The 18,273-nt window shown below is 37.3% G+C and overlaps 2 protein-coding genes across 5 annotated transcripts in view; one reads left to right on the forward strand and one right to left on the reverse strand.

The window, feature by feature from the left end:
• Window positions 1-1,725: 1,725 nt before the first annotated feature.
• LOC132605030 (uncharacterized) lies at window positions 1,726-2,984 on the reverse strand. The gene is made up of 2 exons (XM_060318349.1): window positions 2,706-2,984; window positions 1,726-2,336 (listed from the first exon to the last, which is right to left on the reverse strand). The coding sequence occupies exons 1-2, from the start codon at window positions 2,860-2,862 to the stop codon at window positions 1,813-1,815; spliced, it is 681 nt and encodes a 226-aa protein (XP_060174332.1). The 5' UTR covers window positions 2,863-2,984; the 3' UTR covers window positions 1,726-1,812.
• A 5,248-nt stretch (window positions 2,985-8,232) lies between these two features.
• LOC132606031 (uncharacterized) overlaps window positions 8,233-18,273 on the forward strand; it is a 38,156-nt gene continuing 28,115 nt past the window's right edge. For 2 of the 4 annotated variants that reach the window (XR_009569578.1, XM_060319325.1), the window contains exons 1-2: window positions 8,233-8,419; window positions 8,806-8,868. Coding sequence is in view for 1 of the 4 variants with exons in the window: in XM_060319325.1 (XP_060175308.1) it covers window positions 8,350-8,419; window positions 8,806-8,868 (133 nt within the window). In the remaining 3 variants the exon portion in view is untranslated. Of the gene's footprint in view, window positions 8,420-8,805; window positions 8,869-12,093; window positions 12,351-18,273 lie in introns of those variants that run through there. The other 2 variants (XR_009569579.1, XR_009569577.1) reach the window with 2 other exon arrangements.

An 18,273-nucleotide genomic window follows, 5' to 3' on the forward strand; every position in this document is an offset into this window, starting at 1 on the left:
CGTCTTGGGAATAAGAGCATGTCCCTCCTTATTATATAAGAGCATACAGAGCCCTTTTCTTTTCATGTGATCTTGTAGTTTAACCAAGCTTAAGTCATCAAGATTTTCTAGATCCAGGAATACTTCTACCCTCGAAGAAATTTCAAGGTACCTTTTGAGTATGTCAGGATCTACCAAATTGACAGTCCACTTCTATCGCTCTGTTCCAACTGATTGGCATTAGTCCAGAGCTACGTCACTCAGTTCTTCTTCTTTCGACTACCAAGGAATCAGATCACCCTTCTACAAGGTACGGAGTTCCTAGATTAAATGGTTAAGTATGACAATGTCTAATATAAGGAATGTCAACTGGCTGAGGGAAGAGTGAAAGTTAAGGAAGATCAAGATCATTGTTACTGACTCAACAAACTTGGAACTTCTTATTTGAAATTGGTATTTTCAGATGCTGAACTTTCACTTTTTGAAGTATCGGTGAACTATTGAAAAACATGTTTAATAAGTTTAAATTGAAATAATGGTTTTACTTACAAAAATTTCAATTTTTTCCTAGTACAATTCATGTCTAAACATATCTTCAGCTATATAGTGTTCAATCCCCTTAGCAGTTTCAACTTATTTTTTTGTGAGAACAGCACTTCTTTATCCAATAAGAAGAAATTGGTAACAGCTATTTCATATTTATTTATTTGTCAGTGGCGTGAAAGGGTTCATCTATTTTGAAGAGATCGGCATGACAAGGTCTCTCCTTTAGAAGAATGCAATCGAATGGATTCAATGAACGATGGCGGTAGAGTGGAACATTTTTTGTAGAATATTTCAAGCCTAATGTTATATTTGAAGAGTGTTTTTGTCCCAAAATTTAGTACTCAATAATAAATCCCACAAAAGGGCAACTTTGGAATATCTAATATATTTTATCATTTAAAGTAATCTTGTTACAAAGGAAGTTAATATAAGGGTAATAAGTGAAATATTTCAAACCATAAGGGAAACAATGTTATAAGCTAAACCTTAGAGAAAGTTTGTGAAATTATCTCTAAGAAAAAGTAATCTAAATAAGGAGCACTTGCTTATATAACATTTTTATGATTCTTCAAAGGTATGATATCCTTTGTCATGTCATTAGCAGATACATCATGCAAAATGTTTTAGTGATAATCGAAATATTGAATTGTTACATCCAATACAAAATGTTGTATAAATAAAAATCAAATTATATTGATCATCAATAGAAACAGGATTGGAAAGATTTAATTGTGTGATAATGGATCTTAACCAATACTCCCTCCGTCTCACCTTAAGTGTCTTACTTCTTTTTTTTTCGGTCTGTCCCAAAAGAGTATTTTTTTCTGTATTTGGTAAGTCGACAGTTCAAACATACTACATAAATAGTTTATAACCGCAAGATTCAAAGGACATTTTGTACATTATATACATTAATTTAGAACACAACAATATTCAAAAGTCTTTCTTTATTTTTCATAAATCCGAGTCTATTCAAACTAAAACACTTGCATTGGGACGGATGAATTATTAATTACTTTCATTTGTCATCGTCTCATTAAAAGAAGCTTCATGTAGCTCGAGAAGTATCTAATGAGTTAATGAACAGAGAAATGTATACTTGATCAGAACAACAAATTAATTGTACTTTATATACACAAAACAATGAAATAGGAATTTGAAGGAAACCATGTTAACTCATATCGTCATCATTCTTCATCATTCAGAAGAAACAAAATTGTTCTATACATAAGTTTTGTGTTTCATTCCTACCTAGTTTCTTTCCTTCTTTACATATATCATTTTTCTTCATTTTGGAATTGCATTTGCATCTATCTCTGATGATTGCCTCGATATGGACATGACATTGAGTTGTTTGGGATGATAAGTTGAGATTCTATTCCCATCTTCATCATATAGAACCGTGTCGTCATCTTCATCATGATTTGGGACTTTACATTTCTCTCCTAAGATGATTTGCTTCTTCCAGATCGAGTCTTCGTGTTTCATCAACTTTGAATTAATTTTTTCATGACGATGTGTTAATGCACCCGAGAATGCCTTCATGCTCATACTTGTACTTAATTTTCTCTGTAGAGATTTTATGCTTGAATTCGACCTGGAAACTCGAGTAGGTGCCATTGAATTAGTCCTTAAATTATGAGAAGCGACTGTCCTCAGAGCTAGCGGTGGTGGCAATGGTTGTTGCAAGATATTTTCCTCACTTTTTTTATCAGTTGATAATTCCTCATTATTTGCATCTGATATTGTTGCATTATTTTCTGGCTCATTCGAGGAAGTCCTAACAACAACTGCATTTTCTTTGATACCTCCTGCAGAAGGGTCTGGGGATCAGTGGTAGAATCTGAATTTTCACTAATGGGTTACAAAATATGAAAAAGTAACACGAAAAAGCCAGAAGGGATTCAACATCTACTATATATAAAAGAAAAAAGGGTTATCTGGTGCACTAAGCTTAGAAGGGCCGAAGCACAAGAGTCTATTTTACGCAGTTTTAGCCTATATTTTGGCCAGAGGTTGTTTTCACGGCTCGAACATGTGACCTCTTAGTCACATGGTAGAAACTTTACCAGTTACGCCGAGACAACGTCTTCTATATATGTGTAAAAGATTAAATTTAATCATGTATAAACAATGTAATTTTCTGTTGAAGGGGGTTCAGATGAACCCTTTGGCCCTACCTGGCTCTGCCCCTGTAGGGGATCCTTTAATTCTTTCCAAAAGACCACAAAGAGATGAAACTATACCAATGACTGCAGCAATGCTAGCAGTTAGAAATAAGAAATAAATGAGAGGATGATTGGGATGAACCTCTCCCAAAGGAATTTTCCTTCCCATGAATGAGTAGAAAATATAATGGGAAAGATATTAGAGAAAGAAAGCACTTCCTTTCTCTTGTCCTGTCCCGTTATGTGAAATTCTTTTCTCTGCTCCCATATCTCATCTCTTGGAAGGATCGAGGGAGCTTGAGGCTGCATGATCTTTTTAATTTTTTTTTTGGTGTTTTCTAAAAGGGAAAAACAGAATGCTTGAAACTAGGATAGCAAGACCAAAAGGTGAGGCTATAAATATCACCCTATTTGCTGCCGGTATATATATATATATATATATATATATATATATATATATATATATATATATATATATATATATATATATATAATATATATATATTGTTTAACTTTTCATAAACTAGTTGGTACATTCTGTTGCCCCGTATAAATACAACTCTACAAGTTGTTGCATAATTGCAATTAGGAATTAAATTGGATCAATTGTGCCCTTCAAGTATGCGTTTAGTGTATATATATATATATATATATATATATATATATATATATATATATATATATATATATATATATATATATATATATATATATATATAGTTTAACTTTTCATAAACTAGTTGTTACATTCTGTTGCCCCGTATAAATACAACTTTACAAGTTGTTGCATAATTGCAATTAGGAATTAAATTGGATCAATTGTGCCCTTCAAGTATGCGTTTAGGTCCAAATATGTATTCTGTTAAGCTTTATGTGAAATAAGGACATTTTGGACCAATTATATAGCGGCATGAGCATTTCTGGACCAAACTATTAATGAAGGACAAATTTAACGAATTTCGCAAACTTATTCTTGCTTCTTCTTCTTATTCTTTTAATCAAGGGTTTATTGCTCTCAGAAGATGTCTTTATACTTTCAAGTAGTTTCCTCTTCTTCTTTTTTTCCTTTGAATATAAAATTGTAAGCCTTCTACATTTAGTGCTTAATCCATATAATTATTTCAAATGCCATTTTAATCATTATAAGATCTTGTATTCTATTTGCCAAGTGGAAAGAATGACATTTTTACTGTTCTTATAACACATCATATTATACTAAAAGTGAGAAGCTCCTACCTTCAAAGTTAGATTATCATTTTGCCCCTACAGTAAATTAAAATACAATAAAACATCTAATTAAATAATAATATTTAGTTATATAAAGGTTGATTGAATAAGAAGTTAATCAATCCTACTTTAATGCTCCACATTTAATTCTTCAAGTAATTAATATATCCTCAATTATATATCTGTTTTTCCCCTTCACATTCCTTCTTCTATTCAATTTCTTCTCCATGTTTAAATCCTTTATTACATAATGGTTTAGTTCAATCTTTTCTATTCTTTCGGTTACAACTTCATGCATTCAAACATTGAGCATCCAACGCCATTTTGAAATTTTAAAGCATCACCAACACAATGACGAAGCCACATAGGGCCGAAGGGGTTCGTCTGAACCTCCTTTGGCGGAAAACAACACTATTTCTACATGGTTAAAATTATTTTTTATGTATATATAGGAGATGTTGAACCCCATTTGGCTTCTTTGTATGTTTACTTTTTTATATTTTGAACCCCCTGTTGACACCTAATTTTTGACCTCACATAATTTATTTTAATTACTCAGAGTCCTTGGATAATAAATAAAATGAATCATGCATCTTAAAGGGTCTAAATGATTTTACAAAATTACTATGGTCAATGTTTTTACTCCTTTAAATTGATAAAGTGATTTCTATGACATGATAGAATTATTCAGTAATTAGCTGGTATTTTATGACATTTATAAAATATTCTGTTAGAATTAATCAAGAGCAATGCAATTTTGAATAATTATTCTCTTCATTGTTAAATTGTCAAAATGTCAAAATTAACAAATGATTTTCTCCCTTTAATCCAAGGAATTTTAGTAATTAAAAGAATTGACCATTTTACCCCTAAAATCTCCCATTTTTTATTTTTGCATAATTTGTCAAATTTAATAAATTGTTTTAGTACTTAATTAGGTTAATTAGTTAATTAGAGGGTCGTTATTGCAAATTGATTTCTAAATGTATAATTGTTTACATTATGACCACAATTGGATTAACCAGCTCATGGTTTAAGACAATTGGGGCCACTTTTGCTGTCACGACCCAATTTAACTAAGTCGTGCGGGCACTTACTTTTCTCACCTCGGTAAGCGAAACCTCAACCCAACAATATAAAAACATTAATAAATAATTAAATAAGCGAAAGAGAATAAATCACGTAAGTCTGATGATGATAATATAGAAAAAGTGCGGAAATAAGGAAATACACCCCAGAGTCTGGTCTAATCCATACAAGAGCATCTACCTAGAATTATACAAGTCTGGAATATCAATAATACATCAAATCTGAATATATCTCAGAATGGGAAAATAAGACATAAATAAGAAGAATTTTCAAGGCAGCGGACGTCTCGTGCTCACCCGGTAGACTCTAAGCAATCCTGATAGCGACTATCAGCCACAAGAGACGGAAGTAGATCCAACCTGGAATTCTGCATTCATAAAAGAATACAGCAAGTGTAGGTCAGTACAAAACCACAGTACTGGTGGGTATCATAGGTCGACTAAGTATAGCTAACATAATCCAGACAATAAAGTAAGATAAGCAGATAAATCAACAAGTATAAGTCAAACACAAGTCAGAACCAAGTACACGTTGTCACCTAGGTTGTAGCATCTAAACCCAAGTGTGCCAAGTTCCAATATATCTAATACGAATCCAAATAACGCAAGTAAATCACCAGATTATCACAATATAAGCCATCGTGCAATGCAATGCAATAATGTATGAAATGCAATGCAATGCTATGTACACATGTACTCCGGACGGAAATATCGACGTCTCGATAGCACAACCCATGGGGACCCGCGAAGTCCATGTACAACTCATTCCGGATCTTTGCCTAACGGTAACGAGACTCTGAATCTTTGCCCACGAAGGATCTTCATCAGCACAACCCATGGGGGACCTGCGGAGTCCATGTACTTCACGGTCTGGCGACAACCTGGATACCATTACCACACAACCACCATTTCGGGACAACCATCGGATATCGAACCTCACGTCACTCTCATCCAATCTGAGCCTAGCTCATCACAATGTTTCGTCAAATATCATCAAAGTATCAACAGTATATTACGAAGGACGAGAATACGTGCAATGTATGAGTTCAACATCAATGATCAAATCAAATATCACAAGTACCAAGCATGGGTACTCCAACAATATCATAAAAAGACTACACAAGTCATATAGAACACTATCCTAGTATCAAACGTCAACAAGTAAGATACTACAATATCATGATCAAGATGTATCAATAGTCTCCAATATCTACTATCAGCAAGTGGCATCGAACCAACAACAATAGAAACAAATCAAGTCACAATACAATGGGGTGGCTAACCCCAATCACACAACAGAGCCCAACCTAAGACAATATCCAACCCAACTTCATACACCAGAGGTTTACATGCTTTCTCCGACAATATCATCTAAATATATGCTTTGCTAAACGAAGTCTCACCATAGGGTAAGCCATAACCTACCTGGAAGGTCGAACAACGATAACACCAACAATTATACCTTAGCCTTTCCTTTCCGCTTAGCCTCGATATCAAGAAAGTCTAAGCATATTCGAATCATGGAATTAGAATCAAAGCATATTCGAATCATGGAATTAAAATCAAGAAGAACATCAAAACCAACCCTACTTCTATCAAAACCCAAATCCCCAACCTATGGAATAGGGTTTACGAACTAGAAGGGTGAAATTAGGGATCTAAAGGCCGCACATGAAATTAAACCTCTAGATGATCAATTCCCATCATTAGCAAGCTATAATAATCAACAATTCACTCTAATTCGGATTCTAGGAAAAACCCCTAAATTTGGGTATAAACCCTAACTCCTAAATCCACAAATTAGCCTCTAATTAGGAAGAAGTCATGAAATCAAGGGTTCTAATCATCAATTAAATGCTTAATGAAGCTAACCCAACAAACAAATCATGATTTAGAAGCCTAGATAGAATATTCATTAAACCCAGTTTTAATCTTCATCACTTAAAGAACTAACAAGATGAAAGGGATTCTAAGATGATTAGGGATAATGAAATAGCAAGAAGATTAGACAGACTTACTACCAAGAATCTTATCCAAGAATCCTCTCGAATTTCTCCCCAAAGCTCAATTTTTGGAATAGTAATAAATAAGAGACAAAGGCTTTTAATACATAATTAATGAATATAACAAGCCCGATACCGATACGGCGGCATCGGGACCGCTGCGACGGTACCTCCCCAACGACATCTCAGACCGCCCGGATGGTCGGGCTACAAGGCACTGGGCGGCCACAGCGGCCAATACCCGCTCAAGAGGTACCGCTATGGTGGTAATGGCGGACACCAACAAAGATTTTCCCAAAAAATAGTTCCAATCTCAATCAGAAATTATGACCAATACCTGAGGCCATCTGCTCTCAAACCACATACACAAAAAAACACACATAAAAACACGCTATGAATGCACTCATGCCTCGAAATTCTCAACAGAGGTTTCATAGACCGAGTCAACCCCCGAAACCACAATTCCAACTTCCAAACCCAAGTCTCAAAATGCACCCGAGTGCATTGGAAACCGAACCAGATATACACACAAGTTCTAAAAGATCACCGGACCTCTCGAACTCGACGGATTTTTGAAAAAGGTTCGTTTACCCAAAAGTCAACTTTGAGTCAACTCTTTTTCGCTTTAAGCCCAAATTTCATAAAAAACCGTCTGAATCAAATCTAAACACCTCAGGAAGCGTGTCAACGGTCCCCTCGGGTCAAAAGTGAGCTAACCATGCTCGGAAAAAGGTCGAAAGTGCCGGAAATACTATAACGACCAAGCGGGTCGTTACATTTGCAAATTGGCCTTTAAGTGGCTTTAATTGAAATGACCAAATCCATTGACAAATCAATTGAGGTCATTAAGTGCAAATTTTGCTTTAATTGGTTAACTAGGCCAAATAAGGCCAAAATTGAAATAATCAAAGTGGGTTTTCAAATTTAGTCTAGTTACATAATTAGTTGTATTTTAAATACTAATCATGTCCTAATCGCTTTAATATGATTAATAATCGATACTTTTAGCATTTTTCATTTATCCAGATTACCCATTTCACCCTTTATGTACATGTATACACCTGATATACGCAAATATTTATGTATAATATACATGTATAAGGGCCCCTTTTTTGTTTTTCTACTGGTGGCCGAGCCCAAGCCCAGCAGCCTAGACCCGGCCCAATAGGGGCGAGTATATATTACTCCCTCTTCAGTGAAAACAACCCCTAAAGGGGTCATTTGTATCTATTGCCACTAGGGTTTCTTCAACCCTAGCGCCGCCACCCTATCCCCCCTCTCTCCTCCTGTCCCATCACTAGTATAGGCGTAGTAGTAGGTGTTTGTGGCATAAAAAGGATGAAGTATTTATTGCTTCATCCTTATTCACGAATATCCTTCACCAAATCCATCCAAACACGTCCTAAAGGTACAATTTACCCTTTTTATTTATCATTACTTTATTTTTTTCTTTGTAAACACGTAGATCGAGAAAAAACGGCTCAAATCGAGCCGTTGGTTGTGGTATCATCCAATCATGGTCGTTCAGTGCTAAAACAAGTTAAGATTTGTGAAGAAATCACAAGTCCCACATTGATTTGTTAAAGCTTTAAGATGAATTTTGGGGTTCTATAAATAGAAACCCATGTCTCACACTCAAAAACGTTTTCACAACTTTAAGAGGCTTGAACTTTGAGTTTTACTCGAAATTTAAGCTTCATAAGTATAATTTTAGACTTCAACTAAAGGGTTTGAGTCTTTTCTAGTTCTAAAATTTATTTTCCTTTGTGTTTTTTTGTGCTTTGTGTGGCTAAGATTGGGGTTTGGAAGAGCAAAGGTCTTCAAATCCATTCTTGTTCACGGCTGCGCTTAAAAACGGTAACACTTTAATCTTGTTATTTATTTTGTTACTTTTAGTTATTTTGTTCATATGATGATATTTGTCTTTGATGTTAAGTGTTCTGGGTGCTGATTGATAGTCATGTAGTGTAGTTTTTCCTTAGCATTGTTTAAATAAACTATGGGATAAGTTCCTCCTAAACATGACACCCTTACTAATTATGTGCTTAGTCTGATTATTAGCTATTTTTCTGGATTAAATGACCTGGACTAATGCTAATCTTGTGCAAAAATGTGTAAGACTGCTAGAAAACTGTAATGATCCATGTTGAATAAGTTTAAGGTTTGATGAGGGTTAACAGTTCACTATTGGCAGTGTACTTGAATGAAGGGGTTTGCTTTAGTTGTTTAAGGGACACATAGGGTATTACATGACTATTTGAGCATTAATTTAGGTTGTATGACTTATTGATGAAACTGCCTTGCTTTAGATGCCTACATGACATGTTTATTGGATCACTACTTGACTACTTGCCCTCATAATGTGATAATACTTATTTGAAAAGTCTAATGACTTAAACATATCTCTGAATGCTGTTGTATGATCCTTGTTTTGGATTTTGAGTGTGTCTGTAACTCTCACTAGCCTAACCTGTGCTATTCCTTTCCTAATTTATGAGACTGGGATACTTCAAGCCTATTATTCCTAAGTTAGAATCATCTTAACTCTGCATATAAGAATTCTTGCATGGAATGCTCTGTTTACTCCTGATATTTTCCATGATTGATGTTGAGTTGTTGTACAATGTAATGCCTTGACATTTTTTGTAAGTTGCTTCTATTTTTTATTGACTTGACGAGCTTTATGATGTATAATAACTTGTTGATCTGATAACAAGCATGATTAAGGAAGGGATTAACAGGTGTAAACTAATTAGGAATACAGTATTTAACATAAATAAGAGGCCCAGGTGTTATTTAGAGACCAGTCTGACTTATTTTAAAAATCAAAGATAAATCAATCTGAAAAGAGACCCTTAGATTATTGATGTATAATAACTTGTTGATCTGATAACAAGCATGATTAAGGAAGGGATTAACAGGTGTAAACTAATTAGGAATACAGTATTTAACATAAATAAGAGGCCCAGGTGTTATTTAGAGACCAGTCTGACTTATTTTAAAAATCAAAGATAAATCAATCTGAAAAGAGACCCTTAGATTATTGATGTCTTGTTAGGGGGCTGTAAAGCTTAAGACCTCAATTTGGCCATGACCTTTAGGCTGAACTTGACTGGAGAAGTTAGTTGGCTTTGCTGTTGACACTTGGGTTGATTGATTGATAGAAGAATAGCATCAAGGAGCGTGTAGGGATGAACTCTAGGTCACATGACCTAAGGAAGCCCTTTTTTAAAAGGCACCTTAGAGTAGGGATTGGTAAGAACCAAGGAAAACTTGGTTCATAGTACCTTTTCCTCAAATAAAAGGTGTCATGGCATGCCTTAATGGTCTGTGGGACATGTGTTCACTATGCATGCCCTTCTGGATCTCACTCTCATCAATAAATTAAGGAAAAGGGAGGGTGAGTTTGAAGTTATTCTTTTTGTGTAAATTGTGCTTGTTAGAGTTCAATAGGTAAACTGTGTACAAATGGATTAATTTTGGAGCAAAAGAAATGGATTTAATCAAGAATGAAGTTTGGCTGCTAAACTGACTCAGGGATAGAATAAATGACCAAAAGATTATGAAGACTTCTTAAGATTCCTCATGCCATTTGTCCTCCCTTTTTTCTGAGATCCTGATAGCACATAAATACATAGTTGTTTTGCTTCTTTCCTTCATATTTCATTGAAACTATAGCATGCTTGATGTTCTGAACCATTGTCTGTGCATCTTCCTCCATTCATTCAATCTTGACTGAGCTTTAAAGGCCATCTCTGTGTCATCCATCAAAACTGAAGCTTATCTGCATTTTGTTACTGTAAAAAATGGATCTACCTATTCATATTGTAAGCCTCATGATATTGAGTATTGCTTCTGAGTGTCTTCTTTGGTTCAAATATGATATTATCTCATGCTGAGCTCATTAGACAACTCGTAGGCTCAATAACTAAAGATTTTATTGTTGATCACCATGATAAACCCACTCCCTATAATCCCTCTTTGTTTCTTCCATGAAGTCCTGTCTCCCTTATGCATGTACCCATCCCTATTCTTGTTGTGGAGTAGTTTAGCTGCTAAATTGAATGCCTCTATACTGACTGCGGCTGCTTAAGGATTTGGTATTGGATCATGTAAGCTAGTTAGCATTGTGTGAAAAGTAAAAGGGAAAAAGGGTAGACAGAGTGGATCTTAACCTTGAAACCATAAGGATTGAATTATCTAGATCATTAGAATCATTTAAAATCTCTGCCATTATAGCATAATTGATCTCCCATCTTTTGGCATATCACTCAAGTTGAAGCATGACTGAATATGTGTGTGCATTTTCTTATTTTTACTCAAAGCTTAGCTAAGGCCTAACGACTGCTCTTGTGTTCTGTCTAATTGTTTGAATCTACCTACCTGCTGATCAGCCTGGCTGTTTTGTTTGTTTAACTAGAGGTCCTACATTTTGGTATCTTAACTAAATTAATTTATAAGACCAATTCTCATGCCTGTTTCTTCTCTTGATTGCAAGTATATTGGCCTATTTGTTAGCAGTAATCATGTCAAGTATTGACGTACCCCTATACTTATCATAGTAAGTTGTTAAAGATCTGCATTCTAGCGATTGAACTTGTGTGAAAGGATCTGTGCCATATTTAATCTAGTTGGTTTGACAATGAATTTAACTTGGTTTGAGAGTAATACATATGATCTGTTAGTAGTGAATATGGGACTTAGAACTCGCTTAAGAGTTGAACATACATTATCCTATTACCAAGAATAAGGAAGGGTATACACTAGATACACTGAATATACGCTTTGATTTGGTTTTTGTTTGGAAAGGAGATGGGCCTAGCCCAATAAGGATAATATGTTTTTTCATTTAAATCCAGAAATAAGGTAGCTTTGAATATGGTTTACTTTATTACTAGGGCCCAATATGGTATATTTGAGTGTACACTGCTTCTATTTTTTTATGACTTGTATCTGCGTATATGTATATATGTATGGTATATGTATGATTACTCATGTGATAAGTTCAGAAGATTATAAACTGATCAGGAACCCTTTTTCTTTTTCCTCCTCTACCACATGGTCACTTGGGCGGGTCTAAAGCCAACCTGGGCCATGGCCCAACAGGAAATTCCTTCATAATTATCGCGTCCGCGAAGATAGGAAGCTAATATTAATAGAAACATATAGACGGCCCAGCCATGGGTGAAAATGACCAAGTAGGGGCTTGGTACGCCCCTAGCCTTCCCTCTCTTTTATTTTATTTATTTTGCTTTCTTTAAAAAGTGCAATTTTGTTGTATATTCGTATAAGGTTATAAAAACTCATACATACATATATTGGAATCTTTATTGTTTGAACTAGTCGTCTTAGGACAACAGTACATATGCCGTTTATTAGCCCTTAAGTCCCCAAATGTATTTTCAAAGCCCCGAAATAAGTTTAACGATTTCACAACCCGATAACAAAAGGTTTTGACAAGAACAATTCTTTAAAAAATCAAAAAGGTTTCCAAAGTCATAAAACAATATGACATATTTTTCTGGAAGATCAGACCAGTTAGGAAATAAAGGAAAACGTTTTCTTTGTCACAATGCAAAACGAGACATATATTTGGGCCAAAAGCCTAGTTGAATATAAACATTTTGGCCCTCGGTCTGTCTGATTTTTAAGTCAAAAAAACAAGAGTTTTGGGCATTAAGCCTGCTGGTATAAAGAGAGACAAAAATGATCATTTTGTGACCAGCCCGCCTTAAGGCAAAAAAGAGGTTATATATACATATATATACACAGTTATTTAAGTAACAAAACCAGTTTTATATAAACCCAAACTTATTAAAAAACGAGTGAAATCTTATAAAACACAAAGTCCTAGATGAGACGTTCTGAATGTATTAAATAGAACGACTCGAGCCAAGTATGAGTTAAGCATGGACAAAACTACTTATATTTCTCATTCAAATGTAAACAATTTTTCGTCTTTCATAACAAATATTATCCTTATATAAGGAAATATTTATATCCGGATATTATAAATCCAAACCTAAATACCCTATATATAAAGGGGATATATTCAATTCATTTCAAAAAATGATATGCAAATTACAGACTTTATAAATGCGGGAAAATAACACTAAATAAACAGCTCATGCAAATACTCATACTTTGGAATTCGAAGGTCAACCGTATAGAACGGATCCTTAATACTAGGATGCCTAACACTTTCCCTAAGGAATCACCAAAACCCTTACCTAGAACTTTGGATTACGAAGGCTATTTTCACTATATTTGAATAAACTCTTCGGAACTGATTTTCCTAATTTCCTAAAAATCAGGTGGCGACTCTTTTAAAACAAAGTCCGAAAGAGCACCAACAGGTTCGAAGTAGCTTTCCGAGCGCTAACCCCACCCGCGAAATGCGAACCGTAACAGATGGCGACTTCGTTGGGGATTTTTAGGTTCTAACCATAAGGATTCCAATATAATGTGAATTTATTTGCTTTAACTACTTATGTGTTTATTTTCCGCAATTATAAACTGTCATTGCATGCATATCATAAACTCCGCCACTCCTGGTATTTATTTTATACTTTGTTCCAAAGGCGACTTCGCGGAGTACGCGGTCGCTCCTTCACTATAAACCAGACATTTATTTTGGAACCGTTATGAGGTGGGGTTGGTACACGATCGTCCAACAGGCCTAACGGTTTAGCCCCAGTTGTCTGCCCGGGTTCCCGGTCATTTGTAAAAGCCTACACTAGTGATAACTAGGATAGAGCGAAGCCAAAACCCTGTCGAACTAGAGCATTCATGCCTAGACGTGCCTTGGGTATCTCAAACCTACCTGAGGCTCACTAAGAAGATTACCCCGTGTTCAAACGGTCTACGACCTGAAGACACCACATCTCATTTACATGATACATGGAAACAATGCTTTCACCTATATGTTGAACCATTGGCCCTACGGGAAGGGGAGAATCTTAACCGAGTTTTATTTTGTAGATAGAAAGAAGAATCCAGTTTGATATTATCATCACGGCTCCGGATCTGCTTAGAGCTTGGTGGAAGTGGTTAGGCGATGGACTATCAATTGCACCCTAGGTCATTTACCCTCGATCATGACCATGAAGGACTATCAATTGCACCCTAGGTCATCTACCCTCGATCATGACCAAGAAGGGTCACCCAGAATTAATGGAAGCGTTGGCCGGATATTGAGACGATAAAGAAATGTTGTTCCGGTTTGGAGATATTGAGATGACACCCACCCTAGAGGAGATTAGGGATGATATAGACAGTAATGGAACCTGTCTAAAGAGAAGAAATAATCCAGACCATAACTTGTTGTTCCCTCAGAGGTTGTCAGTTAGCCAGATTCAGAAATATCTTGCTTTGACCTAAGCACCTTGGGCTCATGGGCCTATGGTAGCCTTCAGAGATTTGTACCGGAGATTCAGGGACACCACGGGTACACATTGCATCAGGAGGAGTTCAAGAGTCGAGAAGAAAGGGAAGCCACTAGGCCTTTAGCATTTGCCATCGCACTTTTAGGTACTATGGTATTCCCGGGGAACAGATCATTATCCATAGACACACAAGCCATCTACCTGGCCCAGGCCCTCTTCCACGACATAACTAAGGATCAAGAGACTCGTTATGTCAATCTCGCTCCCATCATATTGGCAGATATCTTTCGAGCTTTAGACATTTTTCAGAATTATTTCAGATACTTCCAGGGATGTAGTATGCTGCTACAATGTTGGATTGTCAAACACCTTCGCTTGGCAAAAGAGGTCCAGGGTTTGAGTCAACACAACAGGGTAGATAGCCTCATTGATTACTGCCCAGGTTTAGGCTGCATGTCCAAGAAGGCGTGGGCCAGCTTCTTCACAGAGTTGACTGAAGACAGAATTAAGTGGATGTTCACAGACTTCCTTTCTGAGACAGTGGAAATAAAGGGACGAAACTGCCCATTCCTACCTTTGGTTGGTGTCCGGAGGATTCGCCCCTACTACCCCTCCCGAGTTCTGAGACAGATTGGGAGAAGACAAGTGATACCCCGAGTAGGGAATACCTAGCAGTTCATCATAGAGCACACGGAAGAGAAAATCTCGAATGCCAAGAAGATTCTTTGAGAGTATAATGGGCACAAGAGATTGGGCCCAAAAATAATAGCCCCTGACAGGTTTGAGGTAGGATGCGATCCAGAGTACCACATTTGGCTACAGGGTCACCTAGACGGCACCAACGCCCCAGGACCCATAATTCATCACACCATCAGGGACAAAGCCGCGCAAGCCGAGGCTAGGGTTTGCCTGATTGAAAGGAGAGCTAATGATAGGGACTTCGAGTATTTGGAAAAGATGGAGCATGATCAGGCCACTATAGCCGGTTTGATTCAGGAAAAGGACAACTTGAGGGAATGTTTGGAGAACATCGATAGATGCTTGGCTACTATTTTGGACGAGACAGATCCAGTCATAGTCAGGATGGGACTGTATCAGACCCGTCTTCACATTCAGACTGCCCTTCGAAGGGCCAAAGAGGCCAAGACAGACCAAACATCGACATCAGCCGCTGGGGGAGAATTCTACTGATTCACGGCTTTCGTTCTTTATTATATATAGCCCTATGTCGATTTCATCTTTTTGTAATCTCCTCGGGGAAGATATTATTATTAATGGATAATGATTTTCGGGGTAATGGTTAATCTTTACAAATGGTTCTTGCATGTTTCAAACGATTAGGACAGCCTCGGCTGAAAAGGCCTTAGGAACACGAGTAGTATAACTGTTTACAAACTACACGACTGCTTGCTACATTCTTCACATGCCGACTTGATATATGTGCTATCATGTACTAAAACTTGAATGCGGTTGATCCAATATTTTAAATTACACACCAAAAAGAAAGACCAATTGACTCAAGGCTTACCCTAATTTATCTCTACTCAAAAGGTCGACTTACTAATGGCAAGCCAAGGAGATCAGAACATACTCACCCTAGGAGAAACTGCTGAGATGCTAAGACTCAAGGTTCAGCAAATAGAAGAGCATCTTCAGGAAATAGGAAAGAAGATTGAAGAGGTTGATAGGCTACTGAATTTGGTTGGCAGCCCACCGGAAGGGATATCGCAAGAATAGTACTATGAGGAGAACGTCTCTGAGGAAGTGAGGGAGTTGTTGATGAACTACATACCACTGGAAAGAAGGCCAGAGACATCTCAAGAAGGAGTCCCAGAAGATATAAATGAGAATCATGGAGCTGAATCTGACCCATGGATGATGGAGTCAAATCCACGAGAAGAATCAGAGCCTCAAGAGGAAGCCTCTGAACCACAAAAAGCTGAAGAAGAGCAACCCGAGGAAGTTAAGCCCTAGGATATGGAACAAGACGAGTCTGAACCTGTGGACATAGAGGTCGAGGAAGAACAAGAGGCTTTTGGGATGTTCCCAGAGTTTCAAGAAGAAGCAAATAATGTGAATGATGAGTCTGACTATTATGCCCCTATCGATGAGGGATCTGATTTCTATGCTCCCTCACCTGAGCCCGTGCCAGCTACCTCTACCATGGCATCAGGAAATTTTGGAAGAGCAAACCCATATCCGCCGCCTGGTGGAGCATAGCCTTCAAAGCCTGACCTTCCCCGTTCAGAGTGGCTCCTCGACCCATCAGTTGTAAGGATGTATTTGAGAAAATGTAAGCAGTGGGGATACCTTGCACCACTCGAGTCAAACTATCAGTCCCCGAGTTGGTCTACGCCTACAAAAGATGTCCCTTTCACTGCAATCAGGCAGGCCATACCTTGAATGAATGTTTGGGATTAAGGAGGAAGATTGTTAGCTTAATTGATGATAGGATCATTGGAACTTTATGGGGACCACATACCCTACTAGTCCACGACCCTATCGTCCCAGGAGAAGGAGTCACCGTCAAAACTTAGATCTGGCGATATGATTTCGCAGTCTTTGAGAAGACTTATGCCCGCATCTTCTAAACTCTAGCTACTTTGAGGAAAATCAGACCCGTGGAACTTGTACAATACTGGAGCTATAGTACATGACATTGAAGAATGCTATGCATTCAAGATCGAGGTAGAGCATATGATTAAGATGGGGGAGATTTTGGTCATCCTCCCACCACAGTACTGAGAAGAGAGAAAAAAATGAGAGAGCGAGTTCGTAAGGACAGCGACTTGCAGAGCTACATTTTTGGGTAGCTATTAGGTGTCTCCAGCTTTTGTACATAAAACGTTTACCCCTCCCCCCATAAATATATAAGGAACCATGCCGACCTGATGTCCTTATGAAGGGATACGTGGGAAGCCCTTATCGGGCCTCGTCTGGGGATGTCTTAGTTTAGGTTTAGCTCAAATGATATTTAAGAAAATACATAGCCTCGTTTGTAAGCTAAACTATGATAGGGACTGATTTCCTCCGGAGGGATATGTAGGTAGTCTACGTAAGACTCGGACCCTATATAATATAAATTATAATCCCCCCTCCCTCCGTTATGTTATAAGGGAAGAAGGATTTGCCAAAGTCAACCTCAAAGGCCACTGGACCAACATCCGCTCAAACACAAAAGGCCCATAACGTCCGAACCTTTAGAACAAAGGATCAATTAGTTATTCGGGTTTTAATACATGACTTTATGTGCTACGTGCGTTTTCAAATATGATATATGTGATATTTTTTTTTATATGTTGGCACCAGATAGATGACTTTGCCTACCGTTGAGTTGTTGTTGTCTTACAAAATGAGGCCCGTAAGTTCTTGCAAGAGCCTGCCACACTGGGCGGCATTCTCTTCAGTCTCCCGATGCAATTGTTAGCACCGAAAGCTAGCATACTTCACGAGATCAAAGGCGGTGTTAGCATCCCTATCGAACGAAGATCAAGAAAAAAAAGAAAATGACTGGTACATCAGATAATGGTAGAAATGAGCTCGTTCTCCACGAGGGAGATACCTAAGACCCAAAGGAAGTGTCGTCTCAAGAAGATGTGATAACAACATTACTAACTGCCATCACAGCCCTCCAAGAAAAAGTGGCTAGGAATGAGATAGCTAATGCTGACAAGGGCCCCTCAACTGAATGAAGAAGGTCTCCCCCTCCCTTCCCTTCACAGATCTCTCCAATGCCCGATCACTTCCCTATCTACCCTCCAGGAATCATCCCACCTCTATCAAATCCAATTGACTTGAATCTCGTTGATGTTCCGTACTCTGCCACCAACAAAATACACCCAAATTCTGGGAACCTCTCAATTCTTTCCCTCATATC

Source organism: Lycium barbarum, chromosome 8 (genome assembly GCF_019175385.1).
Source record: "Lycium barbarum isolate Lr01 chromosome 8, ASM1917538v2, whole genome shotgun sequence".
Lineage (NCBI taxonomy): Eukaryota > Viridiplantae > Streptophyta > Magnoliopsida > Solanales > Solanaceae > Lycium > Lycium barbarum.